This window comes from Castanea sativa, chromosome 1 (genome assembly GCF_040712315.1).
Source record: "Castanea sativa cultivar Marrone di Chiusa Pesio chromosome 1, ASM4071231v1".
Lineage (NCBI taxonomy): Eukaryota > Viridiplantae > Streptophyta > Magnoliopsida > Fagales > Fagaceae > Castanea > Castanea sativa.
The window spans coordinates 75,518,465-75,535,187 of NC_134013.1; the positions used below are offsets into that span (position 1 = coordinate 75,518,465).

General features: G+C 33.5%; 1 protein-coding gene across 5 annotated transcripts; it reads left to right on the forward strand.

Moving 5' to 3' along the window:
- Nucleotides 1-228: 228 nt before the first annotated feature.
- On the forward strand, nucleotides 229-15,166 carry LOC142640846 (protein argonaute PNH1-like). Of its 5 annotated transcripts, none has more exons than XM_075815157.1 (24): nucleotides 229-598; nucleotides 1,522-1,650; nucleotides 7,937-8,265; nucleotides 8,356-8,564; nucleotides 8,709-8,855; nucleotides 8,967-9,100; nucleotides 9,216-9,325; nucleotides 10,163-10,269; nucleotides 10,378-10,516; nucleotides 10,596-10,712; nucleotides 11,064-11,171; nucleotides 11,260-11,331; nucleotides 11,442-11,564; nucleotides 11,723-11,882; nucleotides 12,177-12,298; nucleotides 12,438-12,575; nucleotides 12,663-12,805; nucleotides 13,490-13,552; nucleotides 13,649-13,712; nucleotides 13,788-13,923; nucleotides 14,154-14,227; nucleotides 14,410-14,504; nucleotides 14,589-14,620; nucleotides 14,854-15,166. In XM_075815157.1, the coding sequence occupies exons 3-24, from the start codon at nucleotides 7,948-7,950 to the stop codon at nucleotides 15,021-15,023; spliced, it is 2,781 nt and encodes a 926-aa protein (XP_075671272.1). In that variant the 5' UTR covers nucleotides 229-598; nucleotides 1,522-1,650; nucleotides 7,937-7,947; the 3' UTR covers nucleotides 15,024-15,166. The 5 variants fall into 5 exon arrangements, with proteins under 5 accessions (XP_075671272.1, XP_075671264.1, XP_075671280.1 ...); XM_075815149.1 differs by lacking the exon at nucleotides 229-598 and adding an exon at nucleotides 645-991; XM_075815165.1 differs by lacking the exon at nucleotides 229-598 and adding an exon at nucleotides 645-991 and having other exon boundaries at nucleotides 1,527-1,650.
- The last annotated feature ends 1,557 nt before the right edge of the window (nucleotides 15,167-16,723 follow it).

Sequence of the window (16,723 nt, forward strand, 5' to 3'; positions counted from 1 at the left end):
AAAACATATATTCTATGTAAGAATAAGAAACTCTAGGACTATAACTTGTTGTATTACAACTTTATTACAACTCTAATTTGACACACAGTGAATAGTGAGAAAAAAAAAAAAGGATCCATATTATTTTCTCAAAAAAAAAAAGTAACAGCCAACTCCACATAGGATAATGGTTGAAAAGAGTGTGACAAAAGCTATGGCCTAGGACTACAATCTCGGAGGCAGTGCTCGTCTCCCCCTTTCTATTTATTTTTTTTATAAAAGCTAGAGTGCACAGCTTCACATTTGCTTTACACCTATCACCTGGCCTCACTAGCCGGAATTCCTCTTCAGAATCCCAATTCCCGGCCACATTTTCGTCAAGAGCCTGACACAAACTATCTTCCTCCACTCAATTATTCAACTATATCTTTCTTATCATATATATGTGATAGATCTTGGTCTACAAAAAAGGAAGAAAAAAAGGAAAAAGGAAACCAGCTAGTTAGAAATGCACTGAATACTTTGCAGAGAGACACAGATATATGCCACAACATCGCGACCACCCACCACCACCACCACCACCACTACTCTCTCTCTCTCTTTCTCTCTCTCTTTCTGAGTATGGAATCTCACACCTTTATTGATTTCTTAATTTAATATATTCCCACTTCTCTCTCTTTTTTACAATTCATTCTTTGCAAAAACAAAAGCTATGTTGTTTTTTCAAATGCACGCCTTTCATCCTAAAGCTATCTCTCACACTCTTTCGTTTAAAGCACCTTTCTCAAAGGCTGAGTTTGTTTCTGGATATATAGAAAGCGGGTTTTGATTATTTTAGTCTTAGAAGGTAACATTTCCCAAAAATTCCCGACTACCAACATTATTTATACCTTCACAGGTTGCTTCCTTGTATATACATTTGTTCATTGATGCTTCAAATTAAGGTTTTCAAGGTTCACTCCTTCAGACACTCTATTCAGGAAATTTCCATGCACAAGTTGAAAACTTTAAGGTCCGTTTTGGAGCTTTGAAGGCTTTTTTTACTTGAGCTTTACCTTTATTAGTATCTCTTAAAACATGTTTTCTGTTTTTCAAAATAAAATCTTGTTCCACATGCAGTACCACTGTTTTGTTTCCATTCTGAATTACATTTGTATTTTTTTTTTTGGGGGGGGGGACGAAAATGTTGTGCTTTAAAATTCAACGTCTAGCAGTTTTGTCTTAATTACCAATAGATCTTTCAGATCTTCTGCATAAATCTCGTACATTATCTTTTTGGTATTTTCTAAATCTTTGTCAGCTAAATATACCCAAAAAAAAAAAACCTACTCACACTAGCAGTAGCAGATCAGATCTCTAAGACTTGTCAACATTGATATGCCATACCGTTTTAAGTTCATAATTCATATCCTTTAGTTTTCTGACTCTTTTTAGCTGTGACACAGTCTAAGATTTGGCCTGTAATTAAAATGTTCAGTAACCGAATTTCGTGCGGATATATCTAACCCTTTTTGTTTAATATATTGCCGCTGTTTTGTGCAGAGTAGGCAAGTTAGAGTGAGGCGGAGATTTAAGTCTTGGGGAAGCAGATAGAGAGCATTAAAGGCCGAACACAGCTAGAGCAGAGAGAGTTGTGCAGCAACAAACACAATACATAGCGTAAAGCAAAAGGTATGTGACTTTGTGCACATAACTGTAGTCGGCGTTTCTCAGACATCTTTCTTTTTGTGCATTTAATTTCCTTTCTCTCTCACACGCATACACAAAACACGTACACAAACAAGCTACACAAATTTTTCTCTTCCAAGGTCTTTGTCTCATGATTGCCATGGGTCTCGATTTGTTGGGGTTTGGTATGAACCATAATTCTTCTTTGTCTTTCTTTGTGAATTGTGAGTATGGACTATATTGATATTTTTGTATATTCTCTGTTACATGACCATCACACGTGATGGCTGTTAGAGAGAGACGAAAGGAAATGGACATAGTTAGAGGTTGAGGTCATACTTCTTGATAGTGATGTCTCATGCATACTTGTAGTAACAAAGAGTATTTTTCAATAATACCTATCAAAAAAAAAAAAAAAGAGTATTTTTCAATAACTCTATTTCTTAAAAAAATTTCCTAAAATTTGAATCTCTCTCTCTCTCTCTCTCTCTCTCTCTCTCATTTTAAATCAAAAGATTTTCCCTTACAATTTTCCCACCACTTTAAACATAAATAAAACATAAATAATTTGCACTTCTAGCCAAGAAAGACTTTTTAACTATTGTTATCAGACATGGATGCATGTTACCTAATGAAGCTATTGTTATTTTTAATGAGTTGGAGGAAATTTCTTTACACATATTTAGAGGAAAATGGGTTCTCTCTCTAAATTTAAATAGGTATAGGGTTTCAATTAAGTTTTTTATTTTTTGAAATAGTTTCCACTTAAGTTAAAGTTTAAGGAAACCAGCTATCATATTTGTTTTTTTTTTTTATTTTAAGAAACCACTCATATATCATATTTAAATAAAATTATTATCGTTTTTTCTTATTTAAAAAACAAAAAAGAAAACCAATCATCATATTTCACGGCTACATATTAAAAAAAATCTGGTAATTTTTATAGCATTTCATTATGTAACTCAATAATTTCAAATAGCATTTTTGAAATTTTCATTTTAAAAAAGATAGTATCTAGCATTTTATAATTATATATAGATTGAAAGAAAAAAAATTGATGACACTTTTTTGTCCTTTTTCTTAGAATCGAATACAATTACACATTTTCCTAAAAACACATTAATGCTCCCCAGACTTATACTAGAATACAAATTCTTGGTGGCTATATTCCACTTTTTGTTTTTACTTTATATTTTACTAATCATAATTTAATTAATTACCAGTATTCTTTTTATTTTTCTTATAATATAACCACAAATTAAAATAAGAAAAATAACACACAAAATATATCATTATTTGGCCGAGTATAGAATGGAACAGAAGAAAGGTAAATTTGAATATATATATATATATATATATATATATATATATATATATATATATATGCTATAAAGATATATTTAGGAAGAATAAGATTAACAACGGAAGTTGTTACATGACACAAATAGTACTATATCGTCACTTGATAGTAATGAAATGGATTTTTTTTTTTTTTTTTTTGTTGAGAAAGTGATGAAATGGGTGTGGTTTATAGGACCCAAAAAAAAAAAAACCATTTTTTTTATGTGATCATTGTTATCTTTATATTTCTTCTACAATTACATTTTTTTTTTTAATACAACATGATGAAATGGTCAACTATCGATGATGATGGATAATATTAACTTTTACATGGCCAATTACTTTTATCTACTACTATTTGAGGATTATGACAAAAATTGTTTCCTTAATTAACCTGTAGATCGAGTATGATAATATGAGCCCTGCAGTGCTTTGAGATTCTTACCCTGTTACCCTTTATTTTAGTCAATGCATCCAATGATCCACATTGGGTTAAGTCTAAAGTGTTAACTCTGAAAGGGTGCCTTCAGGACAGAATTGTACTGGGTGTACAGTATACAGACGAATCTGATTATCTGGCTACATTGCCATTTTGACCTGGCTCATTTATTTGCATTGTAAAACGTAAGTGTCGTATCTGGCGTCGCATTCCATCACATATAATGTAGGTTAACCATGGTTAAACAGTTTATCACAGAAAATGGAAGGAAAGAAAATAAAAATGAATTTTGCTAAGGGCACACAATAATTTATTAATTTTGGAAAAAAAAATTAGGGAATAGAAAAAATTTTGACAACTTTTTTTCAATTTTTAAGAAATTTTTTTTAAAAAAAGATGAATTAATGTGTGCTCTAAGGACACACGTAAACCGGAGCCAATAAAAATACACATCTGACCAAACGGTACACTTTAAAGGAGTGGAACAACAAAAGAAAGAAAGAAGATACTGACGGGTATATTTTTTTATGTAGAATAATTGAATTTTAGTGTTCTTTTTTATTTTTCTTTTTATTTTTTATAGTATTATCAAACCCGACTTTGTTGGAATACCCAAACTTCAATAGTAAGCATTCACATTCCGTTTGTAAAAAAGTATCTATTTTACTATAAAAAAAAATTATTTTATTTATTTTACTAATCAATTTTACAATTTACACATTATTCCAGTTTTTATTTTTACATATAACTTAATAAGATAATATAAATGACCCTATCAACTCATTTTCTCTCTTCTCTCCCATTTCTTCCATCTTTTTTGTACTTTTATGTTTAGCAGCCATGAATATTAGGTTGTATATATACAAACTTACTATTCATGGTTGCTAAAAATTTTAAATTTTTAGCGACCCACATTTGGGTAAAGCTCAATTTGAGTAGGTGTGTTGCTAAAATAGCAACTGGGAGGAGTTTAGTACCCCAATGTTAATACTTAAAGAGGATGAAATTTTTAAATAAGTTATGGGTGGATTTTATTTTATTTTATTTAGTTCAATATTTTAAATTGGTTAGACTTTACAGTTTAGCAAGTATTGCAGTTTACACCTTGAGTACTCCAATCTGAGCCAATTATGCATTGGAAAAAGTTTAGCACTAATTCAATTTGAAACTGTCTTCTTTTAACTCATTATATGATAATTGAAAAGATCATTCATATGTAGTTTTAGTCATATGACTTTTATATTGCACAATATGACTTGTTTATAAGAGATTCGTCTAAACTAGGTTAGAACTAAACTTTGTTCTTGGGGCTTTAAATTTTAAACTACTAAAATACATACCTTTATTAATAATTTTGTGCATCTCAAATCCCCCTCTCTTGGAATTTATGTGAAAATTAAGGTTTTTAAACATGTCTCCTGGCAAGATAAACGGAAAGGTTTAGATTTTTATTTTTATTTTTGTTTTTTAAGGGATTGAGATCAATTAGAGTATTGCACTTGATGCAATAGCATTGGATGGTTGAGATTGAGAGTTGAAAAAATCAACTTCCAATCTCAACCATTGAATAAAATAAAGTAAAAATAGTTAAAAAGTTAAAGTTAAAAGTGGGCGGTAAAAATTTTTGTGAGAGAAGAGAGGGGAAATCGCATCGGATTTCAATCCTTTTTTAAGATATAAACATAAAGTATTTTGGAATAAATTCCTAAAATTTGAGATGGGATGTTATTTTATTTTATTTTTTTTAGGAAAGAGACGAGATGTAATTTATTTAATGGGTATTGGGTTTTGTTTTTTCCTTGATTGGCTTGTCTTATTATGCCTTAAGGTCTTCTAGAAGAGTTTTAGGGGGGGGCTTAGCCTATGGCCAAAACTTCTCATCCGTGAGTAAATTTTTTAAATTACTAGGGATATACAAGTATATATAATATTTTTAAAATAATTTATTTCACATCTTTTTTAAATGCCAATATTGGGGAGATAACAAAAGACTCTCGTTAAGGAGTTAATATAATATAGAGAAAAGAAAATAGGTTTAAATCAAATTATATTATACTAATAAGTTATCCATGCAATGCATGAATAATGTTGTAAAGTTTTATGTAAAATGGTTTTAGAGAATGATGTGTGTGTGTGTGTGTGTATATATATATATTGTAGCATAATTGTTATGGAACTTTATTGGTAATGAGTTCATCATAAAAAGTAACAATTATAAATTGCACACGCATATTCATTATAATTATTCAATTGAAGTGATGAGAAATAAAATTTAAAAAAAAAAAACTTTGGATGAATATTATAGAATAAAAATTTATCTAGAATGTGTATTTCTATTTCTCCATAATTCTAAAACAAAATACACATCCCTAACATTTACAGTTAATGACATAATTTACAAAACTCGCAAATCCACGATGTCTGACTTTAATATCAAAATCGTAATTGTCGTTATCACTCAATATAAAATGCCGTTAGAGCTAGGTAGGGTCGTTGAAAGATTGAAGATAAATGACATTGTTTTTTGTCTGTGTATATTTGACATGAGATGGCATGAAAGACAATGTGTAGGTATATATAAAGGGTAGAAGTTCAAGAAGTGAAAATTGTGAATTAAAATACAAAAAGTTGTGTGTGTATGTATGAGGGATGAAAAGTCTTAAAACATTAAACCAAAGGATACAAAGAAAATTTATTTTTTAATTTGAAAACAAAAGGTCAATATCTTCTTGCATAGAATATGTCATTTGGCAAAATTTCGTGCTTTTCTCACATGAGGTCTTTAGTTTTATATATTGATTAACTACTTAGTACACTCTTATATTGTCAAGAAAAGAATCTCTTGTCATTATTATTTAATATAGTTTTTCACTATTTAACTAACTACACACTCATATATGAATATTCCAAAGTTATGAATGATGTATTTAAAAAAAAAAAAAAAAATACAGCACATCTTTGGTGCGGTGGTCACTTCATAAGTATAAATGCTTATGGGTGTGAGAGGTAAAGGCCGGAGTTTAAGTCTCCAGAAGAGAGTTTTATACACATATACACTTAGATTAGGTTATAGTAAAAATTTTATCTTGTAAAAAAAAAAAAAAATCGATAACTGAGTGACGAAGAATTTAAATAATGAACGTCCACGTGGTGGTGCGAACTCTTGGCCATTCCATTACTTCATCTTTATTCACTTTTTTTTTTTTTGGATTTATTTGAACATCTTTTACTTTTAATGTCTTGTTTATTTTTTATTTTATTTTTTCCAATTAATACTTTTTTCGATACATTTGTGGAGCAGTAGAGTTGAACTTTCAAAAACGGATGTAGGGCCACTGAATGGGACAAGACACATGATTATTCTTCATGTCTTCTAATAATCCTACGGATGATAGTTAATACCTTCATACAACACTTGTAAAAGCCATGTGTTTTTCCCTGAAAAAGGTCACCAGTATGCACAATTTGGTACAAACTGACATCTGAAGCCACTAGACAAAGTTCATGCACCGTGCCAGTTCAATAGAGAACAAGGAAAACAACTAAACAGACTGAAACGCTGCTTGATCATTTACGCATTGTGCTATTACTCGTGTCTTTTGGGGCCCTGCTTTCCCTATTTGTTCTAGTACTTCTATGTGTTGTCACTGTAGCGCAGCTTTGGGATGAGTTAAAGCTCCTTTATGTTCGCTGAAAAGGAATTTATTTGGTATCTTACAACTTATCCTCTACAAACCACTCGGAAAAATCCAGCTCTTCCCACAGGACCACAACCCAAATGGGTCTGTCACGTTCGAAGAAAAGTCTACAGATACAATATAAAAATAAATATATAAATAAATACACCGATGGTGGTTTAATGATGGGTCGAGATAAAAATCAGTAACACTTTGTCAACGTAACTGTTGCGGAATCTTTTATGCATGTAGCATTACTCATCCTGTTAACCTTCAACACATACACAATAAACTGTGAAGCATGGAGTTATGGTAGCTACATGAGACAAAAATCAGAAAACCTCTCTTATTTTTTTCTTTGGTTGGAGGTGACCACAGGATTTTTTTTTCCCCCTTCTATATAGTTATTGTGATTGGACAATTTGAGTCTTTGGGGCGTGGACTTTTACTTTTGCATGTAAGCACGTCTCTTTGTCCATCTTTATCAGAGAATATACAGAACTTGGACAAGAAAAACACTGTCAAGATTTGATGCTAATCTTGTTCTTTTTAATTTTTATTTAAAAAAATTGGCTGCTTTTCAGTTTGTTGCAGCCGTTACATTAAATACTCCTTGTCTTTCCTGTAGCATTTTCTTTAGTCTTTACTCTCACTTTTAAAACAATCCTAACGCTCAAAGTTTCTAGTGAAAACGTGCAAATTGTTGCTCCATTACATTTCACAGTAGCTAGTACTTGAAGCTATCATTTTGTCACATCTCTCGGTTTTTTGGTACTCTTTAAGAATCCAGTTTGTGCATATGTTTTGTTAATTGAAGGTTGTCTTTGTACAGAAGTGGCTCACATGCTAATGAAAGACCCTAAGGAGAACCCTGTGATATCCAGGGAACCTCTACTGAACTCAATGAAAGAGAACAATGAAGACTTCATGAAAGATACAAAGAAGATTATAGCAAGGAGAAGGGGAAGGAGAGGAGGTAAAGGACCAAAAGTGGAGAAATTGCAAGTAGAGAAGCTAAATACTGATGTGGGGTCCCCTGCTTCATGCAAAAGCCTTATGTTCCATCGTAGACCTGGCTATGGCCAACTGGGGACAAAGTGTTTAGTTAAAGCCAATCACTTCATTGCAAACATACCAGACTCGGATATATGTCACTATAGTGTAAGTGTTTCTTATATTCAAGAGTGAACTGAACTATGGAAAGTTATTGAAACTCAAATTCAAATTTTGTGGCTATGTTTCTGTGTGCAGGTTAAGATTGACCCTGAGGTTACTTCTCATAAATTGAACAAAGCTATCATGACCCAGTTGGTGAAACTTCATAGAGAGTCAGACTTGGGGATGAGGCTCCCTGTCTATGATGGAGCAAGAAACTTATACACAGCTGGATTTCTGCCTTTTACAACAAAAAACTTCATCATAATATTGAGTGATGATGAGGAGGGGGCATGCAATAGAAGGTTATTTGTCAATCATATTTGTTTGTATTAAGATTGTGCTCTCCATTGAATGATATCATGCTAGAATTTATGGTCTATTCATAGATTTTATTTATTTATTTAAGTTTGTGGGAGATTTGATCAAGCTTTGATTAATCATATCAGGGAACGAGAATTTAAAGTGACGATAAGTTTTATAACTTTAGCTAGCATGCAACAATTACGTGAGCTTCTTGCTGGGAAGCCAGTTGATACCCCTCACAAAGCACTTACCATTATTGATATTGTCTTAAGGCAACTAGCAGCCCAAAGGTGCATTGCAGATTTGCAGTTGTTCTATTTCTTTAGCTTTATGTTCTTGTTTTATTTTCAATTAAGGTTACTGATATTGGATTTCCAATTACTTGTTTGTGGGTGTCTTAGGTATGTATCAGTTGGAAGGTTTCTCTATTCTCCTGATATTAAGAAACCACAGCAATTGGGTGGTGGCTTAGAATCATGGCGAGGATTCTACCAGAGTATTAGGCCTATTCAGATGGGACTGTCCCTGAATATTGGTGGGTATTCTTCTAATCCTTTAGGTTGTTTTGTTCTTATTGAAATGCTTTTACACACTAACTTGTCCCCAGAAGTTAACATTCTGCATTTTTTCCCTTGTTGCTTATGATTCAGACATGTCATCGACTGCGTTCATTGAACCACTCCCTGTCATTGATTTTGTTGCTCAGATTTTAGATAAAGATGTGTATTCAAGGCCATTATCAGATGCTGATCGTATTAAGGTATTGTACTCTTTGGTGTGGAAACGAAGTGGCCATGCTCTTCACATGTGCAATTCTGTCGAGAATTATATACATATTTTGTCTATAGCCAACTTAAAAACTCATGTATTGGTTTTATGATATGCTTTGAAACCATACTAGACACCGGTAGGTTGAGAATCTGATAATTTGTGTAGCAATTGAAAGTTCTAACCCAATCATAGGCTTAAAACTTTCAAATGTTACTTTCAAAGCAAGAGTAAGTGCTGCATGTAACATTCTGGTTCGTGATTCTTCTGGCTGCTTAACTCCGTTCTATGATAGCTGTCAATTTTATACATCATCAAAACACTGCTAATGGGTTTAGATAGAACATTTGGTGAAATTAATTAGTGAATGGACATAGTAATGCTAGATTCGAACTCAAAATGGGATAGCTACAATTCTAACATCTCGTATAATTTATCATTTAGAGTAATTTTTGCATTATTCTGAACCTTTCAAGTTTAGCGCTCCTTCCTGGTCCTAGAGCTGTGAAATCATTTTGCTTGTTGAACAGTTATTGCTATGGCAATGCAGCAGCTGTCTTTGCTTGGTTTACATTTGATGTATCTTATTTCAATTTAGCCTTACTACTTGTAGGCATTTGCTTTCTCCAACACAATCAACCAAGATTGACTTTGAAGGTGTTTAGTTCACCATTAGAACGTTCAAGTGTCTACATATATTTTCTGATCTTAGGATCAATAAGTACTGCACATCTAGTCCAGATTATAGATCCATTACTTTTGCAGATAAAATTGAGAGGCAATCTATAAATGATGTCTAACCAGGTTACTTTTGTATCAATGATTGCAGGTTAAGAAAGCCCTTAGAGGTGTCAAAGTAGAAGTTACACATAGAGGAAATGTTCGAAGGAAATACCGCATTTCAGGGTTGACATCACAGCCTACAAGGGAGCTAATGTATTTAGATTCACCATCATTGTTCTTTGCTCTTGCTAGTTGTTTTTGTTTTTTCTTTTTGTACTCTTTTGGAATGATTATCTTCTTCTTCTTTTTCCCCTTAAACAGTTTCCCAGTAGATGAGCAAAAGAACATGAAATCAGTTGTTGAGTACTTTCAAGAGGTGTATGGATATACCATTCAATATTCTCATCTACCTTGTCTTCAAGTGGGAAATCAAAAGAAGGTGAACTATTTGCCATTGGAGGTAGGCTCTGCTCAAAGTTTGTAACCTTTGCATGTAGCAGTCTATTCTCTTTAGTCAATTCATATGAATCTTTTTACAGGCTTGCAAGATAGTTGGCGGACAGAGATACACTAAAGGGCTGAATGAGAAGCAGATAACTTCTCTGCTAAAAGTTTCATGCCAAAGACCCCATGAACAAGAAATGGACATTTTACAGGTCTAGATCATTAATTCCTTGAGCTTCTAGCGACTTTGTTGATAAACTAAGGAAAATATATCTAAATAAATTGTAAATACTGAGATTGCTCGAGTGCTACTAAAGGAAACTCCATAGTTTTTTGCTTGTATAATGTTCCAATTTTCTACCATACTGCAACACTTGCTTTATATATATATATATATGTGTGTGTGTGTGTGTGTGTAATCAAATGCAACACTTGCTTGTTCCAAAGAGTTACCCCTCAATATCTGTCAGAAAAAGACAAATTATTGGTCAATGCAAATAATAATGATAACATGAAGATGAACGGTACACCAAAGATCTGACATTTCTCCAATGTCTTTGCAGACAGTTCATCAAAATGACTATGAGAAAGATCCCTATGCAAAGGAATTTGGCATCAGTATAGACAACAAGCTTGCATCTGTTGAGGCTCGGGTTCTTCCAGCTCCATGGGTAAGTTCAAAGCCACTTTACTACTTCAGACATTAAGCCTCATACTACCAAGAAGTTGTTTATTGTATCCCATTTCTTTTCTTAATAGCTTAAGTATCATGATACTGGAAAGGAAAAAGAATACTTGCCTCAAGTTGGTCAGTGGAATATGATGAACAAGGTTAGTCAATGTATAACTTGAGAAACTTAAAAAATTTAACAGCATACTGATTTCTAAGTGTTAAAAGTCAGAGACTAACTATATCTGACAGAAGGTTTGTTTTAATACAGAAAGTAATAAATGGAAGCACTGTCAGACATTGGGCTTGCATCAACTTCTCAAAAACCGTCCAAGAGAGCACTGCTTGTAGTTTCTGTCAACAGTTGGTTCAGATGTGCCAAATTTCTGGCATGGTAAACTTTCCTGATTCAGTTCTGGGTAGTGGCAAATTTTAAGTAGAAATCAGTAACTTTGTGAAACCATCATTCTATCCAAATAATTATAACACTGCTTCCAGCATTCCTAGTGATATCTTGCGTTTATAATATGTTTTGGTTGACCTTAATCTCAGGAATTTAACCGGGACCCTGTAATTCCAATATATTCAGCCAGACCAGATCAGGTAAAGAAGGCCTTAAAATATGTGTATTATGCTGCTGCAAGCAAGCTAGAAGGAAAAGAGTTGGAGTTGCTTATTGCCATTCTTCCAGACAACAATGGCTCTTTATATGGTATGTAGTTAGCTTTTGCTACTAGCTGGCTATTTGGGGCTCACTTTACAATATCAACTTAGACTTTCCATATATATGGTTTCTATAAGCATTACCTATTAAGTAATGTAGAATGAAAAATATGTATATCGTTTCTCATACTTAAGGAATTTAAATGTCTCCAACATGTAAATTTTTGCACAAAGTCTTCCAACTTTTAAGTTTTCATTTGAAGGTGCTCAAAAATTTCATCCATAACTTTGTGAGCTTTATGTGGAATTCAAGCTCACTAAGGGCTGCATGCTCCACTTTCAGGTGATCTAAAACGAATTTGCGAAACAGAGCTGGGGTTGATTTCTCAGTGCTGCCTTACAAAATATGTCTTCAACTCTAGCAGACAGTATCTGGCAAATGTATCACTTAAAATCAATGTCAAGGTGTGTCGTAATTGAATGATCTTTCAGGGTTCTACTACCCAAAAACAAAGCTTACTATGGTTAATATTGTATTCATTTGACTTGCCGAAATCAGATTAGTGATTTCTTTATCTAAAAAAAGTCTTTCTCAATTTTTTAGATGGGAGGAAGAAATACCGTGCTTTTAGATGCTCTAAGTTGGAGGATTCCTTTGGTCAGTGACATTCCAACAATAATTTTTGGAGCTGATGTTACTCATCCAGAAACCGGAGATGATTCTTGTCCATCTATAGCTGCTGTAAGCATTTGAAAACCTTAAAACCTCTCTATTACTAGAAAAGTTTGGATGGCCCCAAGTTTGAGCATGCTGGTTATTGTAATACAGGTTGTAGCTTCCCAAGATTGGCCAGAAGTTACAAAGTATGCCGGCTTGGTATGTGCACAACCTCATCGAGAAGAACTTATCCAAGATTTGTTCAAAACCTGGAAAGATCCTCAACGGGGTATGGTTACTGGAGGCATGATCAGGTACGTATTTATGGACTCCTTCAGAACTGTGCATGACTTGGGTGTTCTTATGTTCACGTCTTGGTTTAGAGCTTTATAGTTATTAAAAAACATTTACAGCTTAAAAGACTATCCCAACACTCAAACCCCTTCCCTATGTCAAGAAAATTACTAAATTTTCTAGAAGACGGACTAGGCAGGCAACTCCATCTACAATACAGCATTTTTAAAGAAATGGAACAGCAAGACCAGTTTTGGGGGTGGGAGGACCTTGATGCCATTTATGCTAGAGCTATTTAAATTGGCCATAAAAAATTCATTTTGCAGCGATAATTACTATCAAATTGAGAAATATGATTTGCCTAACTGTTAAGAAACCAGCAGTTGACCAAATTGTTAATTTAAGTTTTTCTAATTTAGGAAATTCATGTGTGATCTAGAGAATTATATCTTTTACATTTTATTTGATTCCTTTAATTATTGACCTGGTTTAATTTTTAAGACCTCTGTATTTTATTGGCTGACCTCAAGTTCAAAAACTTCAAAGATAAGGTTTTATTGTAGTAGGCATTCATTGGGTGTTTGAGATTTACTTGGTGATGCATACATGGAGTCATACCTTCTAATTGCTTCCGTAGTTTTTATTAGAAGATAAAATGACGGTTTCTTTTTTTAATTAAAGTTTACTAATTTGAGTCACTGCAGAGAGCTTTTACTTTCATTTAAGAAGGCCACTGGACAAAAACCATTGAGAATAATATTTTACAGGTATTCTAATTTAATAACTATTTAGATAAAGAAATTGTTTCGATCTGCAGTTAGGTCCAAGAAATAGCTAAAGTATGCCTTTTACATTATCTGTAGGGATGGTGTTAGTGAAGGACAATTCTACCAGGTCTTACTATATGAACTTGATGCCATTCGTAAGGTTGGTGAAGATCTGGCATCCTTGTTTTTTATTAACTTGATGCTCTTCCTATTCTTACATTCCTATCATGTCTAGGCTTGTGCATCATTGGAACCTAGTTACCAACCCCCAGTAACATTTATTGTGGTTCAAAAGAGGCACCACACCAGGCTCCTCGCAAACAATCACAATGACAGAAGTAGCACTGACAAGAGTGGAAATATCTTACCTGGTAAATACTCTTTGTTTCAAATCACCTGGAAGAGCTAGCATACTCTCCCACTTATGATTTTATGCTTGGACTATGAAAGTTTCACATGAGGTAATTGAGTGATCGCATGCTTTGGGCCAAGGCGTCTGATCAGATTCTGCAAAAGAGTTAGCTAGCTCTCTCCACAAGTCATGCAGCTACCATTCTGAACTCATAAACTGAGATGTTATTGATTTGAATTTCAAATGTAGGTACTGTGGTGGATTCAAAGATTTGTCATCCTACTGAGTTCGACTTCTATTTATGTAGTCATGCAGGAATCCAGGTATGGTGTTGAAACATACTAAATACTTCGTAATTTGAGAATTGGACCTTAAGGTAGTTAAAGAGTTGCAATAAGCCTCAGACAGAGTTGAGCTTGCAAGATCAACTCCATGTAAAAGCCTATTAATATAAGAAGCTGAGACATACTCACACTTAAATTATATTGCACATGGCATTTGACAGGGGACCAGTCGACCAGCTCATTATCATGTTCTCTGGGATGAGAACAATTTTACTGCAGATGAAATTCAATCACTGACCAACAACCTGTGTTATACGTGAGTTATTTGGTTCCCTTGTTGCTTCTTCTACATAAGCTTGTTACTTATAGTGAATTAACCTCGTTAATGATTCGGTTGCAGGTATGCTCGATGCACTCGATCTGTTTCTGTAGGTAAATTTCTACTCATCGTTTATAATACACTGACATGCACGTAATGCCACCTACCTGCCTGTGAAAGTAATACATCAAATTTTCAAAGAAACTTACACCAACAATTCTTTGTTTAGATTGTCCTATGTCCTTGTTTGCATGATTTTATTATCATTCAACTGGCAAGATACAAATTTATCATACTGTACCGCATGTAATGGCAACTTAATAAACATCATTTCTTCTAAATGCAGTGCCTCCAGCATATTATGCTCACCTGGCAGCTTACAGAGCTCGATTCTACATGGAACCTGGTGTGCATGAGAATGCTAAAACGCGTTGCACACGGGCCACTAATGGGTCATGTGTCCGTCCTCTTCCAGCTTTGAAAGAGAAGGTGAAGAATGTGATGTTTTACTGCTAGAGGGAGGAAGTAGCAAGGGCAAGAACCAAATTGAAGCATAGGAAGGAGTTGTACATGCTGTACCTCGTGTTTATAATGTAGAGGAATTGTGCCTTGAATTAAAATTTGAAAATTTTGACAACACGTCTAATAACAAGGTTTTGATAGCGTTAGCTTTTTATATATGGATGATGATGTAAAGATAATAGGACGTTTGTGTGCACGCACGCATGTGAGTGTGTTTAATTGTTAGGATTCAAGGGTCTGATTGTCTGGGCGATTTAGGAGCCTGAAGCGCATTTTTAAAACCGGAATGTTGTTTCACAACAACAATTCTTGATAACTTTTTTACAATCGCTCATTTTAAACCCAAAACGTCGTTTCGCAACAACTTATACAAACACACCCTAAATTGGTAAATATAGTGACAATGTAATCTGAAATGGGATTGCATTCCTCGATCATTCTGTGAAACGAAAAACTCAGGAATTTGGAAACTAGAGGCTCTCATTCGAGCGAGAACAAGACTGCCCAGAGAGCTGGTTTAAGGTTTTAGTAGGCTGAACTGTCTTTGAGAGTAGGCCTTGAGTTTTGGTTGGTGAGCAAGGAGAAAAGAAACAGAGAGAGCTGAGCATTTTGAGAAATGGACACAGCCACTTTCGTTCAAGGTAAAGAGAGAAGCCCTTTTGGTTCGAAAGCTCCTAAGCTGTGGGAACAGAAAGATCCTCTGAAAATACCCATGCTAGTGCTTTTTAGAATACCACTCGATAGAGCTAAGTTTTTAAGCTGCAAAATATGCATAGAACTCAACATTAATAACGTTGAGTTTCAAAAATAAGGACATTTTGCTAAATACTTTAGAAATATGAGTATTTTGCTACATAGTTTTAAAATTAATAGTATTTACTCATTTTACCCAATTTCACATGTGATCAGAGTCAGATCATTTAAGAATTTTACACGATTTTTTTTTTAATAATGAGAAAGCTTACAAACACAAAAAATTTGATATTTGCTAATATGGCATATTGTTAGTAGCAGGTAAAAAGTGATGTTAATAGAGAGCTCAAATGAAAACTAGTGAAAACTTGCCAACTCGATGTGTGAAAAAGTTGTCAAAGTATTTTATGTATATGAGAAATGATATGTCTACAACATTTTTACAACATTTTTACAACAAATCCTAAGTGGCAGGATGTTAGTGGTTGTTATTGTTGGGGCAAAAAAGTAATCTTAGTGTTAGGTTCAAATTTGAACCAATAACAACTAACCACCTATGATTTGTTGTAAAAATGTTGTAAAAATGTTGTGTACGTTGCACCTCTCTTATGTATATAGCTTTACTCTTTAATATTTTCCTATTTTGTTCAAATTCAAATTTTGAATTAAGTATTTGACTTTTACTCTTTAATACTTTTTCTCTTTATTATACATTACCTCTCTTGATACTCAAATAATACCAAATTAATAATCTAAATACAAATTGAAATTCAAAGACATATTTTGACCTTGAAGACTTAGAGACCTAGTTATTTTGTGTGGAAATAATCAATTTACAAGTAATGATTAATTTAAGACCCCTCAAGTCAAAGTGTCAAATTGAATTTAAATTCAACGCATTCGAAAGTCTATCAATCATCTCATTAATACTAGGGGTGGCAATTCGTGTTCGCGTGTCGGGTTCGTGTCGTGTCAAGTCATGAATATTCGACTGCATAGGT